Source organism: Ambystoma mexicanum, chromosome 11 (assembly GCF_040938575.1).
Source record: "Ambystoma mexicanum isolate Mex_15411 chromosome 11, UKY_AmexF1_1, whole genome shotgun sequence".
NCBI classification, from domain to species: Eukaryota; Metazoa; Chordata; class Amphibia; order Caudata; family Ambystomatidae; genus Ambystoma; species Ambystoma mexicanum.
Window position 1 is genome coordinate 246,892,854 of NC_090934.1, and position 13,355 is coordinate 246,906,208.

Here is a 13,355-nt window from a genome sequence, read left to right on the forward strand (position 1 = left end):
ACACTCACCTCTCTCCCTCCTGCTTATAGGGAACACCTCCTTCTGCTTAAACCTTGCTCCCCATCTAATTACATACTCCTCTCCACTTCCGCCAAAACCTTCTTCTAACCTCCTCTTTATCCTCCTACATTGCATCTCCTGTTAATTCTCATCTCCTGTCCTCCTGCTCACCTCTGATGTCATTGTCGCAATACGTTCAGGAGAAATTGCTCCGCACAGAACATTCCGTCGCAGGTTTGGGTTTTTGGGGTCCTTTAAGTTACTGATGCGGCTCCGCACGCGGTTCCGGTACTTCATATCTGTGGCTTTCACATCTTTGTAGATAAGTGAGATTGTCAAGGTAGGGTCACAAGAGATGTACAGAGCGACCACTGGTGGCCACCAACCTTCAAACAAAGGGCTGTGAGAGAGAAGCTGAGCCTTCCAGACTCGGGGGGGGGGGAGGGTGTATTAAAAAAGGTAAATATTCTACTTCAAGCATAAAATATGCATCATTATTTCTGATTAAATTTGAAATTAATTTTGTGGACATTCATGAATAATGATATATACATTTGATTGAAAATGGCACCTTGCAGGAGGCTTCAGGGGGCCTCCCAGCCAATAAGAAAGCTTGTGATGCGTTCTATACCTCATGGTATTGCCCCAGTCCAAGCCTCTCTCCTTGCAAGTGAAAGGCCGCCAACTTCCCCACAGGGAAGGTGAGTCCTTGGTGTGCCAATGCTCTACACCCCCTTCCTCCCTTCCTGATTTCCACCTCCCCCATCCACTCCCTTCCCCTCAACATCCCTGACCCCAATCATCTTTGGTTGCTTTGTACCTTGCTGGTTCCGGAACACTCACTGTTCTGGGCTTAGCCCCTACACCACTGTCCATCATGGAAAGAGAGAAAGGACAACCTGTAGTACCTTTCACTCTATGTCCATGGCAAGCATTTTGTTTTATAGATTTGTTAATGTGGAGAAACGGTGAACGTGTCTTTTCACCACTTACAAAAAAACACGGTTAGCAGCCCAGCAAGCATGCCGGGCTGTTAATGGCATTATACCCCTCCTGGGACAACCATTTCCTGACTGGGGTAGACTTCACTTGCATATCTAACCTTTGGACTACCACCAAACATCTAACTATTGTCACATACTGAGGGACTAACAAGGATCGAAGACTCAGATCAAGGTTTTTCAAAGGCTTTTATTTGGCACAAAGTACAGAGAGGGTTTGAGTGAGTTGGCTTGAGGATAACCAATTGTGATTCCTTTCCCTTAAAAATACAGTGAGGCTACAGGACAACAAAAATAATCATGAGGATGTTCAAACTCCAGAACTGTAGGCCTCAAAGGACTGTGATCCTAAGCCACTAGATACCGAAAAAGGTCATTGAAATTTTGGGGGGTGGTGGGAAAGGGCAGATAAGGGGTCGGGGATCGCAAATAGTTAAACATCGGTGGGGGAGGGGGATTTGAGAGGGGAAACCACCCAAAAAAAGAAAAATGTCAATGACCTTTTTCGTAATTGTGTACTCGTACAAAAGGCAGTCATAAAAATGACTTGGGTGTTCTGTGACCTCTCCAGTCTTGGTTTCCCCATCAGCTCACCTCTACAGGAATTGCAATTTGCTCACCTGGCTCAGATTGTCAATGAGCCCATCTGGCCCAGATTCTCAAAGTGCAATTGTTATTTAGTTTCCTTGATGGACTTTTCAGTCCACCATTGACTCCCGGCTAGTCTCTAGTGTGTTCTTGTCTTTCTTTGTTCTTGTTCATGTTCTCGCTCTCCCATTTAGTCTCTCTTTTTTTCTTCTGGTTTCTTTAGGCTTTAGCCCTACCGCTCTATGATTCCTGGACAACAAAGCTCCCCACCTTTCTAGAGTTTGTATCTGGTCTGTACTTCAATCAAGGAGGCTCTAGTTTCACCACCCTCCTCTGAACACCGACTCCAGATGTTGGCCCTCTTTGCTTGGCCAATGCTTATTGTGTTCTTTGGACTGCTCTATCCGATTCCTATTCCTTTCTCTGACTCTCCTCCTCCATTAATCTTCTCTGTCTCCACCGTCTTGCTGTGTCAATTTCTCTCCTCTCCCCATCCCCCTTCTCCAGCCTACTCTGTGATTATCTTTAATTCTCCTTCTTCCAAGTCTGCCCTCGTAAAATGCCAACCTTTCCTTTTCTGTCTTTGCTTTCTCCTCCTTCTTTGCCTATTCCTCCTCCATCAGTAACCTTTCCTTTGCTATGCTTCCTTCCTCCTTCTTGGCCTTTCCCTCCTCGATCAAAACGTTTCCTTTGCTAAACAGTCCCACCCCAACCAATATGTGGCTGTGAATGTCTTAATCATCTATTGAAGGCCAGCAACTCCATGGGTCAAGTCTATGTAAATTGGGGTCACCATTTTGGTTATCCTATTATGGCAGCCACCTGATCATTTTGCCATAAACCCCTTTCTCTCTAACCTGTGCCCCAGCCGCAGGTATATACAGGGTAGGGCCTGAGCAGGCAAGGTCCACCCAAAAATCTCCAAATGTCCACTCAGCAGCACTGTGTGGGCATTTACAGATGATATGATATCATATGGCATTTATAACGTGCCTTTACACAAGTGTTTGTGTATAGGCACGTTAATGTTACACAAGGTAAATGTTAATGTCACTGTGGTGGGCCGTGAATACCCCTGGATCTGGTGCACATTATAAATAAATAAATAAACAAACAAACAACTACATCAGCTTCAGGCCCCACTTGTTAGACAATTGTGGCTACGACTCTGGCCCCAGACCTCCCCAAGCTGCTACTGGTGGGTATTTGAGATTTGTGATGCCCTCCCTGCACCCACAATTACCTGGTTAGTTTGCGCTCAAAGTCTGATTAGTGGACTCAGCTTACACATATGTCTCTCTCCTCTGAACCTGCTTCACGCTCACAAACGGAAACTATGACACACACTTATAAGGGAAGTCTGTCAATACTTAAACACATTTTAAAGGTAAGTCTTTGGGGGAGTGGGTGACATGGCTGGAGTGGTTGGGGATTGTGGAAGAGGGTCTGGGGGCTGCACTACACACCTCCTCTGAGTTGGTCATCTGGGAGTATTCCTCACTCTCACACCATTTCCTGGCCTCATGGAGGGGATTTTGTCACAGTATGAATTGGCGGTGTGAGTGCAGGGCTTGGGCTACCCAAGTGACTGGTTGGGCATTAACAAGGTATGCACAAGTCTCACTAAACATTGGAGCTGCATAGAAAAAGGACAACAATGACCCACTGATTCATCACTTTACCAACAAGGGACACATTGAAAGAGAACGGTGATGGAAAATCCTTCAGCAGATCACACATCATGACCAAAAGGCATCAGCAGATATACTGTTCGGGCATCACAAGAATTAATCTACTTGATTAACGTCTATGTGACAAACTCCAAGGTCCGGAACCTATTGACTACAACAGAAGTTGTCAAAAGACTCCCGAAAACGTGAAACTTATAACAAAGCATAAAAACAAAGAAGGGACCATTCCTCGTCATCTACAAGACTCACCAGGGTCATACAGCAGACACCAATAGAAGTGGTGATAAGACTTCCGTGAACCTGAGAGAACTTAGAAACAAAGAAAGAACAACTAGCCTAAGTACACTAGCCTGCCCTGGTTCACACAGCAACCCTCAATAATCTCAGATTCAGAGTGGATGAATGGTATTGCAGAAAACCAATGGAAACCAGCAGTATGGACAAAGGGGGAGTTCTAGCTGCGCACGCAGGTTATTCCTCCACACAACGCATTGAGCTTCATTGCGAGTTTGGTGGTAAATCAGCTGTACATCCTCTGATTTACTGCCAAACACGCTTACCATTACTGCCACTGAGTCCAGTGGTATTACCACATGACTACAAGTGGAGGAATGCGATGTAAATTCCATGAATTTATAGTGAGCAGTAATATTGTGAGGTAAATCCACTATTGTGTTGAAGTGCCCAGATCAAGCTCAAACCTGTAGTAAAAGTGATGGTTATTCTATTACTGTAACAAAAAAGGGGGTGGTAATGGAATTACTGTCACTTATTTTCCCCACAACAGAAACCTATATTTAGGTCAATTGTGCTACACCTGTTTCTTGCAGGTACATTGCCTGGTTTGAGAGAGTAAACCTATATTTAATGTATTGTAGTTCTGAACCGACAGGTGAAAATGCCATATGGAGGCTGCAGACTTGTTTTCAATACTATTCTCCTATTTAGAAACACAGGAACACACATTCACAGACACCGCAGTCAGGTAGGAGTCTTCAGATCAAACTCATATTTTTTAAGTAAAACCCATTACAAGCACTCGTATAAAATTAAATCAAGAAGGTTGTGGGTGCCCCTCTACTCAGTATGAACATGGGTCAAATACCCTGTTCTATGGAACTTCCTCCAGTCGGGAGGGTCTACAATTGCAACCTTCACAGAGAAGAAATATGCATTTGCATATCAGTCTAGTCCCACCCACTAGGATAGTCCACCACCGAAATGCAATGCAATTCTGGTCTGAACAAGAGTACCATCAGCAAGCCCGGACACGTGTTTTGCTTTGTTGGGCCTCCCCAGTGAGGTGAAGCTGAGCCTCTCTAAGGCACACTGAGCAACCGGTCCATGTCTGGGTCACTTAGGGTGAAACCCCACGTTTTACAAAATTAAGAAGGGTGTGAAAGGATTCTTTGATCTGCAGATGCAAGGTCAACACATTCCCTTTTCAGAGACACCACAGAAGATTATAGTTTACTCCGATAATGTCGGGACATTCCTCTTATCTTTGCAGTGCATTAATCGGAGGACATTTCCTGTCCTCGATATATGCCCTGAACGAAGTACTGAATCACAAGGAAAGAACCATGTTGGGATATTCATGCATTGTGTATTTTGCACCCGAGAACAACGGCAATAGCCTTCTGACCATTGCAGTGCTCTGTATGTGAAAAGCACATACTGTAATCACACACAAGGGCACAAACTGTGCAGTGTTTTCACCACATGGAGTAGCACAATTGTTGATGATTAACTTTTTTTACAGAATATGTTTAGGAGAATGGCTTTACAAAGTATTTGAAATGTGCATTTTGTATTTGTATTTGTAACATGCAACCAGGCGGAACAAATTGCATTTAGGCGCAGGTCTAAATAATTCAGGTTAGTCGCAAAGCTATAAATGGAGTACAAGAAAGATTATGGGTAATAGGTTCAACAAATTGAACCTGTACGCTTATTAAACCACCTTGAAGGATAGGACATAGATAGCATTCAGTGTTCACCTTTCCACAGTGACCACCCAAAACAGGGCTCTGATATTTTCATAGAGTCTAATTGAGTTGGAAATTGGTGATTCGCTCACTGCCACAATAAGTTAACAATAATGTTAGATGATATATTCAAATTCCATCTTCCAAGTAAGTATATGCAAAATAAAGTTTATTGTTGTTACTATCTGCTGACCCGTGTTTTGACCACCAAGGTCATCCTCAAGGCCTTAAATCTTAGAGACGTGGTATATTAACCATAGATAACTGTCGTCACGCGAATGAAAGCGTGAAACAGCAAAGTGGTCAGTTACTGTTAGTTAAAGATGCTTCATGTGGATAAAAACCTTAAATTAGACGTGTGGTTGGAATGGAGGTGGTGAATTTCGCCATTAACGATCGGGACAAGATACCTCTGCAATATTTGACACGTGGTCATACAGATTGTTGCAACCACATGTCTCATTTAAGATTTTTATCACATGAAGCATCTTTAACTAACAGTAACTGACCACTTTGTCGTTGTGCGCTTATCATTCGCGTGGCAACAGTTATCTATGGTTAGTATTCCAATATCTCTGGCTTTTTGAGTGATACTGGTTAAAACTGAAAACAGCAAGGAACTACAGTTCTTATGCATCTTATCAGGCTGTCTATGACAATTGTCTTCACTCTGCAAAACAATCTTACTTCTATGATCTCCTACAATCACAGTCCTCTCATCCTGGGGGACTTTTTCAAACTCTGTCCTGCCTCCTTTTGTCTCCTACTCCTGATCCCTCAACCATCTCCACCATTACTTACACAGATCTTGCACTCTATTTCACTTCCAAGGTCTCCTCATTTAGATCTATAATTGAATCGCCCAGTACACTTTGTACTCCTCTGACCCCTCCTATCTCTCTGGTATCTCCCAAGTAGATCTTTGCTCGGTTTGTTCCCATCACTAATGAAGATACCTTCTGTCTCCTTGCTCGTGCTCAGCCTACTTCCTCCCCACTGGATCCCGTACGATCTGCACTTATTTCTAAATGTATCCTCTACGTGTCTCCTATCTCACAATTCTGTTTAACTCCTGCCTATCCACTTCTGTTTTCCATTTTCATTGAAGTATGCTACCATTATCCCAATCTTGAAAAAACCTTCTGCTGATGTATCCTCTGCCTCTAATTTTCATCCTATTTCACTCTTACCTTAACCTTCTAAAATTCTTGAGTGCATTGTTTAGTCTAAGGTTTCTATTTTTGCTTTTCAAAATTGTATCCTTCCTTGTTTTCAGTCTGGGTTCTGCCCTGGTTATTCCACAGAGACTGCTGTTCTCTATGTCTTGGACTCTCTTCTTTCTGCAAGTCATGCTAAGTAGTCTTCTCTTCTTATTCTCTTGTATCTTTCTGCAACTTTCGGCACTGTTGATCACACACTCCTACTATCTGCTCTTTCCTCTTTTGTCTTTTCTGGCTCTACTTTAGCCTGGTTTGAGTCATACCTGTCCCAGACGACGTTTTCAGTCTCCTGGTCGAGGGTTTCTTCTAAATATGTCCACTTATCTATAGTGTTCCTCAAGGTTCGGTTCTTGGTCCCTTAATTTTTTTACTATATACATCCTCGCTGACTGTGGTGTTTCCTCCTTTGGTTTCTCGCATCACTTTTACGCTGATGACATGCAACTCTTTATTTCCTTTCCACACTTTACTGATGACATCCACCATAAACCTAGCACCTGTCTCCTTGCCATTCAGCCTTGAATGTCAGACCACGTTTTGGTACTCAATGCCACACAAACTGAGGTCATTTTCTTCCCTCCTACTAATATTTCTCCCTCTCCATCCCCTCCATTCATATAATTCCTCCTTCGCAGTTACCTATTTCTTCCGTGGGCCTTAATGTGGGTCTTGTAGTAGTGGACTTACTCTGCCACGCAGCATGCTCTGCTCATCCGCGCGGGCAGACCCGTGCCGTGGAATTTGGGAGATGGAGGAACGCGAGAAGCAGTGACCATTGAAGCGGGGGAGGAAGAAGACAGAGCCTGGTGGGGCTTGCCATCCTTTTGTTATTTCATAAATCCCTTTCCCAGTTAACAATAAACCCTGAGTGCTATTTACCTTCCATGTCCTCGACATCCTTATGCTACAGGTGGCGATGAGGATAGTATTGGATTGCGGCCACTGAATTAATCAGAGCCCCGCGGAGCGCTCCTGCCTCAGCCTGCACATCCTTCCATTCACAGCTATGACTCGCTACGAGCTCCCAGGTGAATCAGCTGTTCTTCCACGGCGCCCACATCGCAAGCAGCTCAGCACCATGCCAATATTACTGTGATCCTCCTGCAATTCTCCTGCAATCCCCGGCTGCAAAGATTACAACGCTAATGTTACTGATAATACGGAAGCAAGGGAATGCGGCAACCAATTGCGGCATAAGTGAGAGAACAAGGAAATCTCGCAAGATTTTGCTAAGGTCATCTTTGGGTCAGGCAGCTTCATGGACACTCTACCCGCCGCATATGGAAGCTGCCATTTCAGGGTCATGCAAGAAAATGCTCATCAAAGTAAAGAATCCAGAAATCAAATGTAAATGTCATACACTTGCACATTTATTTAGAAGGACATCCGTGACCAGAACATTGAGAATTTTAACTGGAAAATAAAAAAAATAAATTAAACAAAAAACGAATATTGAGCAACATACAACAACTTCATCAGCAGACCAACCCTTCCTTTATTCATTTTATCTCTCAAAAAAAAGAAAAGAAAAAGGCATTGACTACAGCAAAAAAACCTACAGTAGCAAAGGCAAAATGTGACTGATTGTACAGCATGGCGTTCAGAAAACTCTGCCTATTTTCTTTTTACTTGAAGTAGGGGAGCCTGCCATACCATGGAAAAGATAGATAACATGTTTTGAACATTACGTTAATCTAGTGTGTGGCCAAAATTGCTGCACTGAGAGAAGAAAAATCTTGTTGTTACATTGATTCGGTCAAGCTGGTCGGGAGAAGTTTGAAGACTTGCCTGACCTCCCGGTGGCCCAAATTGCAGCATTGAGAGAAGAAAATCCTTGTTGTTACATTGTTTCTATCCTGCAGGTCAGGAGAAGTTTGAAGACTTGCCCGACCTCACGGGGGTTGAAGATGACAGCATTAATGAATATGAGAGAACTGTTAAGAAGATTGATAAAAATTATGAGAAAAAAACTCAGCACAATATTAGAACGCTACAAATTTGGAAAAAGGGTGCAAAAAGAAGGGGAGAGTGTGAAGCAGTATATTAATAGTTTAAGGAAATTAGCAATTGAAGTTGCAATGAACAACTGGATGAACGGTTAAGAGATCAATTTATGCTGGAATGCAACAATGCCAAAGTTAGAGAGAAATTGTGGTCAGAAGTTGATCCATCACTAGACACGGTTTTGAGAGTTGCAAAAGAAGTAGAGCACACAGTGTCAAAATGTTAGAAAATAGAGTGACAGAGATGAATGTAAAAACAGAAGTCCCACCGCCATTGATAAACACACCTAGAATGAATGATACAATTTTGTCATTTAATGATAATGCTGTCACCAAAAAGATGTCGGACAAAGTACGAAGATCTACCTGGAGGGATGACAGAAGTGGGAGGTCATCTTCTCGCACGCGGAGAGGAAACAACCCTAGGAGGAATAGTCACGGCAGATGCTTCAGGTGTGACCATGTAAATCATTGGGCAGACAATCCAGAATGCCTTGCTTTCAACATTATTTGCCACACATGCAAAGGGAAAGGTTGTTTTTCAAGATGTTGCAAAACTAAAAGGACATCTACTAATTGGATTGGGAGTGATCATAGTGACGATGAAGGAGAAGAATATATCCATGGTAGTAGAGAAGATGAAGAAGAGATAGACAGCCACAAGGCCTCAATATTTATAGACCATATACAAGTATTCATGATTATTGACTCAGGGGTCAAATGTACTTTACTACCACAAAATGAATGGAGTAAATGGAGACATGAATTTCTCAATGTAGTTGACATTAACCCCAAACCATATGGGGGAGTGAATATCGACTTGATTGGGTAGAATTGAGGCATGATAAGATTCAAAGATAGAGAAGCTAGGGGAAAAATATAGGTGACAAACAAAAGGAAGTACCCCGCTATTGAGTTGGACACATGAATGAAAACTCAAGGTGAGATTAGATCCAAATGCAGAAGAATCAGCACTCTCCATAGGAAATATCACCATGGAGGAGAGCGTAATGATGGAAGTCTTCTGTGATGAGATCGGCTGTCGCGCGGTTTTGTGCATAAGATTTAGATGAAAAAGGATCATCAGCCTGTAGCGCTATAGCCTGTAGCTGCGCAGTATTCCTCTGCCAATGAGAGATGAAGTGAAGATGGAGTTAAGGAAGTTGGAAAGTCAAGGCATAATAGAAAGCAACGATGCGGCTGAATGGGTGTCGCCTCTTGTAGTCCTGAAGAAGAAAACCCAGGAAGCGCAGGATCTGTGTGGACATGAGGGAACATAATAAGTGTATAATTCGGAGAGACATCCACTTCCCAACATATAGGAAATTATATCTACAATTGGCCCAGCAAAATTCTTCTCCACTCTGGATCTCGTATCGGCGTATCATCAGGTTAAACTACATGAAGAATCGAAATGTTTGACAGCCTTCATCGCACCAGCAGGACTATTTCAGAAAAAAAGAATGCCATTCGGATTAATCTCCGCCGCTTCAGTATTTCAGAAGGTCATGCATAGACTGTTTAACGGAGACAAAGGAATCCTGTGTTTTCAGGATGACATGTTGATTTATGCAGATAACTTACATTTTCAAAATTAAAAATGAGATTATGTGTTCCAGAAACTACATTCGGCTGGGATGACGATGAGCAAGGAAAAATGCAATATCAGCAGACAAGCAATAGAATATCTGGGCCACATTATTTGAGCTGAAGGTATACGTCCCAAAAGACAACTTGCCAATGCAATTGAAAATATGCCCAGACTAGTCTCTTGGGAGGAGGTTCGAACCTTCCAAGTTTATGCCAGAGTACTACTAAAAGTTAATCCACAATTTTGTGAAACACACAGCATCCCTACGTGAGCTTACCAAAGGGAAGAGTGTTTTCGTGTGGAGCAAGGATTGTGAAGAAGAGTTTAAATCTATCAAATTAGCAATGATGAGAGCTCTTGCTCTAAAGAATTTCAGGAGTGACAGGAAGATTGTAATAACAATGGATGCCAGCAATATAGGTCTGGGACGTAGTAGTTACTCAAGGAGATTATGGAAGAGAATTTCCCATAGCGTTTTCTTCCAGATTATTGAAAGGAGCGGAGAAGTCGTATGCCACCATTGAGAAGGAAGTTTTAGCAATTAAATGGATGGCGGACAAGTTCAAGAACTTCATTTGGGGCATGAATTTTGAATTTTGCACCGACCATAAACCCTTGGTCGAGATACTTATGTCGAAAGGCTTATACAGATTGTCTAGTTGCATCAGAAGATGAGTAGCCTAACTACAAGAAAATAATTACACAGTAAAGTATATGTCGGGTGCACAATTTTTTGCGGCTGACTGCTTGTCTAGACTCACAAATGTAACAAAATCAAATAAAGAAGGAAATGACTCAGAAGTTGTTTTTGCTATAGCTTCAGTACCTGTGCCACATAAGGAATGGGAGGAGGTAGTGAAACCCCCAAAGGGTTACCGTCTCCAGAGCCCTGGTTCTTTCTAGACTGAACTTTTGCAACAGTTTCTTTCTCAATCTTCCTATTTCCACTCTCCGACCCCTACAACTCATCCAGAAAATAATAGCAAGACTTATACTTGGTCTCAAGCCCATCTCCTGGCACTGAAATCCCTCCACTGGCTCCCAGTGGCTGCAAGGATCAAGCTCAAGACCTCTGCATAGTCCACAAGGCTTTCTGGGACCCGCACTATCTACAACTCTCGCTCCCTAAATACTCTCCTTCGAGAGCACCCCGCTCGGCCTCCTCCAACTCTCTTCGGGTGAGCCAATTTTCAAAATAGAGATTTGGGGGAAGATTTATTTCCTCTGAAGGTGCTTCCCTCTGGACCAGACTCCCGGCCTCTCTCTGTCTTGAGCCTGATCACTTTAAGTTCCGGAAACTCCTCAAGACCTTCCTCTTCTCTTCCTTCTTTTCTCTCCCTTTCCCTTCTTAACTCCTCTCTTTCTTGCCTACTGCCCTCCTTCCTCTCTCCCTAACTCAGCTCCAACTGCTGACGGGTCGCCTGCTGCACCTCCAGAGCCAAACAGGTCTCAGTCTCCCCTGCCAGTCCTCGCACTTGCCCCCAGAACTCTGCATCCACTCATCACTTCTGCACTTTTTTACTTAATCCTTGAGAATGGTAACCTCTTAGCACTTAACCCAGGGCCTTGGACTTGGCGCACTTGTTCCCTCTACCCCCCTCCCTTTCACTCCATTTTTGGCACTTACATTACCTAGAATGTACTTGGCTTGGTCCACCAGGCTTAGTACAGTAGTTTTTTTGTTTTGTTTCTGTATGTCCTTCTCCTCTCCACTTGTCACACACTTTCACTATTTGAAACGTCGCTGGAAGAGTCTGGTACCTTAAGGACTGTATGTCCTTCTCCCCCTCCACCCCTTCGCTTCTTCCTTTTGTCTTACACCTGCACTTGTAAAAGTCCGTCAGGCCAAGTTTGCCAGTCATTTTTGCAAGATCATTTTGAAATTTCAAGGCCTAAGAATGGCTCTGTATTCCTCTGTCCCCTTCCCGCCTTGAAGAGCTTTGAAGCACTTTACCTGTGTATAACCGGTTTATAAATAAACAATTACAATTACAATTATGTAACATGGCTATTCAGTAAGCCTTGAACCATATAAGGGCTGCTCCTAAGGCGACTTTACAGACAGTCGATGCTCTGCATCCAGAGGCCTTAAATAACTCAGAATTTATTGAGGAGTCTGACACTTTTCATACAGTTTTCGAAATACTCTGTTGTGAATGTCATAGATCCATCCAAGAGAAAAAGAGTAGTGAATGCTGCAGTACAAACAGGCAAACTTCTTAGCCCCCCATCTAATATTCAGAGGACACAGTGTCTGCAGGGGAAATCTGGTTTGTTTGCTAAATCGTTAGGAGAGCATACAATTGGGTCAAACTTATCAAAGCAAAAGAAGATCTGGGAGTCCCTCCATCCACACAAACACAGCCCATTGACCTATTCTTGGGTGGATGGGCCCCGGGAGAGTCTCATCTGCGCTTTAGCTCACTATGCTTTTCACAGAGGAGAAATGTCCATATGGATATCCGTATTTGTCCCACTCAAAGGCAGTCAGCACCCAAATGCTAGCCAACTCTCTTCTGAACAAGAGTCCCAACAGCAACCCTAGACACTTATTTCGGTCTAGTCAGGCCTCATCAGTGAGGTGTAGCTGTGTCTCTCTGAGCACAGTGAGCAAGGGCTCCACGTCTGGATTACCCTGGTTTATTAGAAGGATGCTAAATTTCCATGGATGCTCAGGATTCAGGACATGCATTATCTGAGAAGTTGATATCTGAGGGAAAAAACCTTAGGAACTCTGCTTTGCAAACTGACTCAGTCCAGAGCTGTTCATAAAATAAGTTTGGGGCCAACCTTAGTTTGGGGAAATGTTTACAAAATAATTTTTCATTGGGGGAATACCAAAATGATGACACTCATTTAGAGGGACACCCATCGTCTCTGGAGGTACACTCTGAAGATCCCTGCCCCTCTAGTTATTTCCGGTATAATAAATGAATGCCACCATGCTGGGGGAAAACTGAGAGGGTGAGGGTAGGGGGCTTGTCCGTTACTGATGGTATTAAGGGCAGTCTGGAGAACAGGACACCTGGTAGACACATGGAGGATAGACACAAAGCTGGACCTTGTGCGTGTATGTTGAGGGGTGCAAAGACATTTAGGCTTTTGATCCAGATGCAGCCATGTCTGCAGCACCTGGTCAGAGCCTCTCCGAGCCATTGGGGGGCACTTTTGCCTCACAAATCCATGGCAACAAAGTTTTTTGCTACAGGTCACCTCTCATTTCAGGGGCTGCGAGGCTGTGTCTGAACAGATCCAACGTACTGACAATCTTTG

At 43.4% G+C, this 13,355-nt stretch overlaps 1 protein-coding gene across 6 annotated transcripts in view; it reads right to left on the reverse strand.

Moving 5' to 3' along the window:
• LOC138503325 (transcription elongation factor A protein 3-like) overlaps nt 1-13,355 on the reverse strand; it is a 305,734-nt gene that overhangs the window by 22,409 nt on the left and 269,970 nt on the right. For all 6 annotated transcript variants that reach the window (XR_011279617.1, XM_069622954.1, XM_069622956.1 and 3 more), the window contains one exon: nt 172-326. Coding sequence is in view for 5 of the 6 variants with exons in the window: in XM_069622954.1 (XP_069479055.1) it covers nt 172-326 (155 nt within the window). In the remaining variant the exon portion in view is untranslated. The remainder of the gene's footprint in view (nt 1-171; nt 327-13,355) is intronic.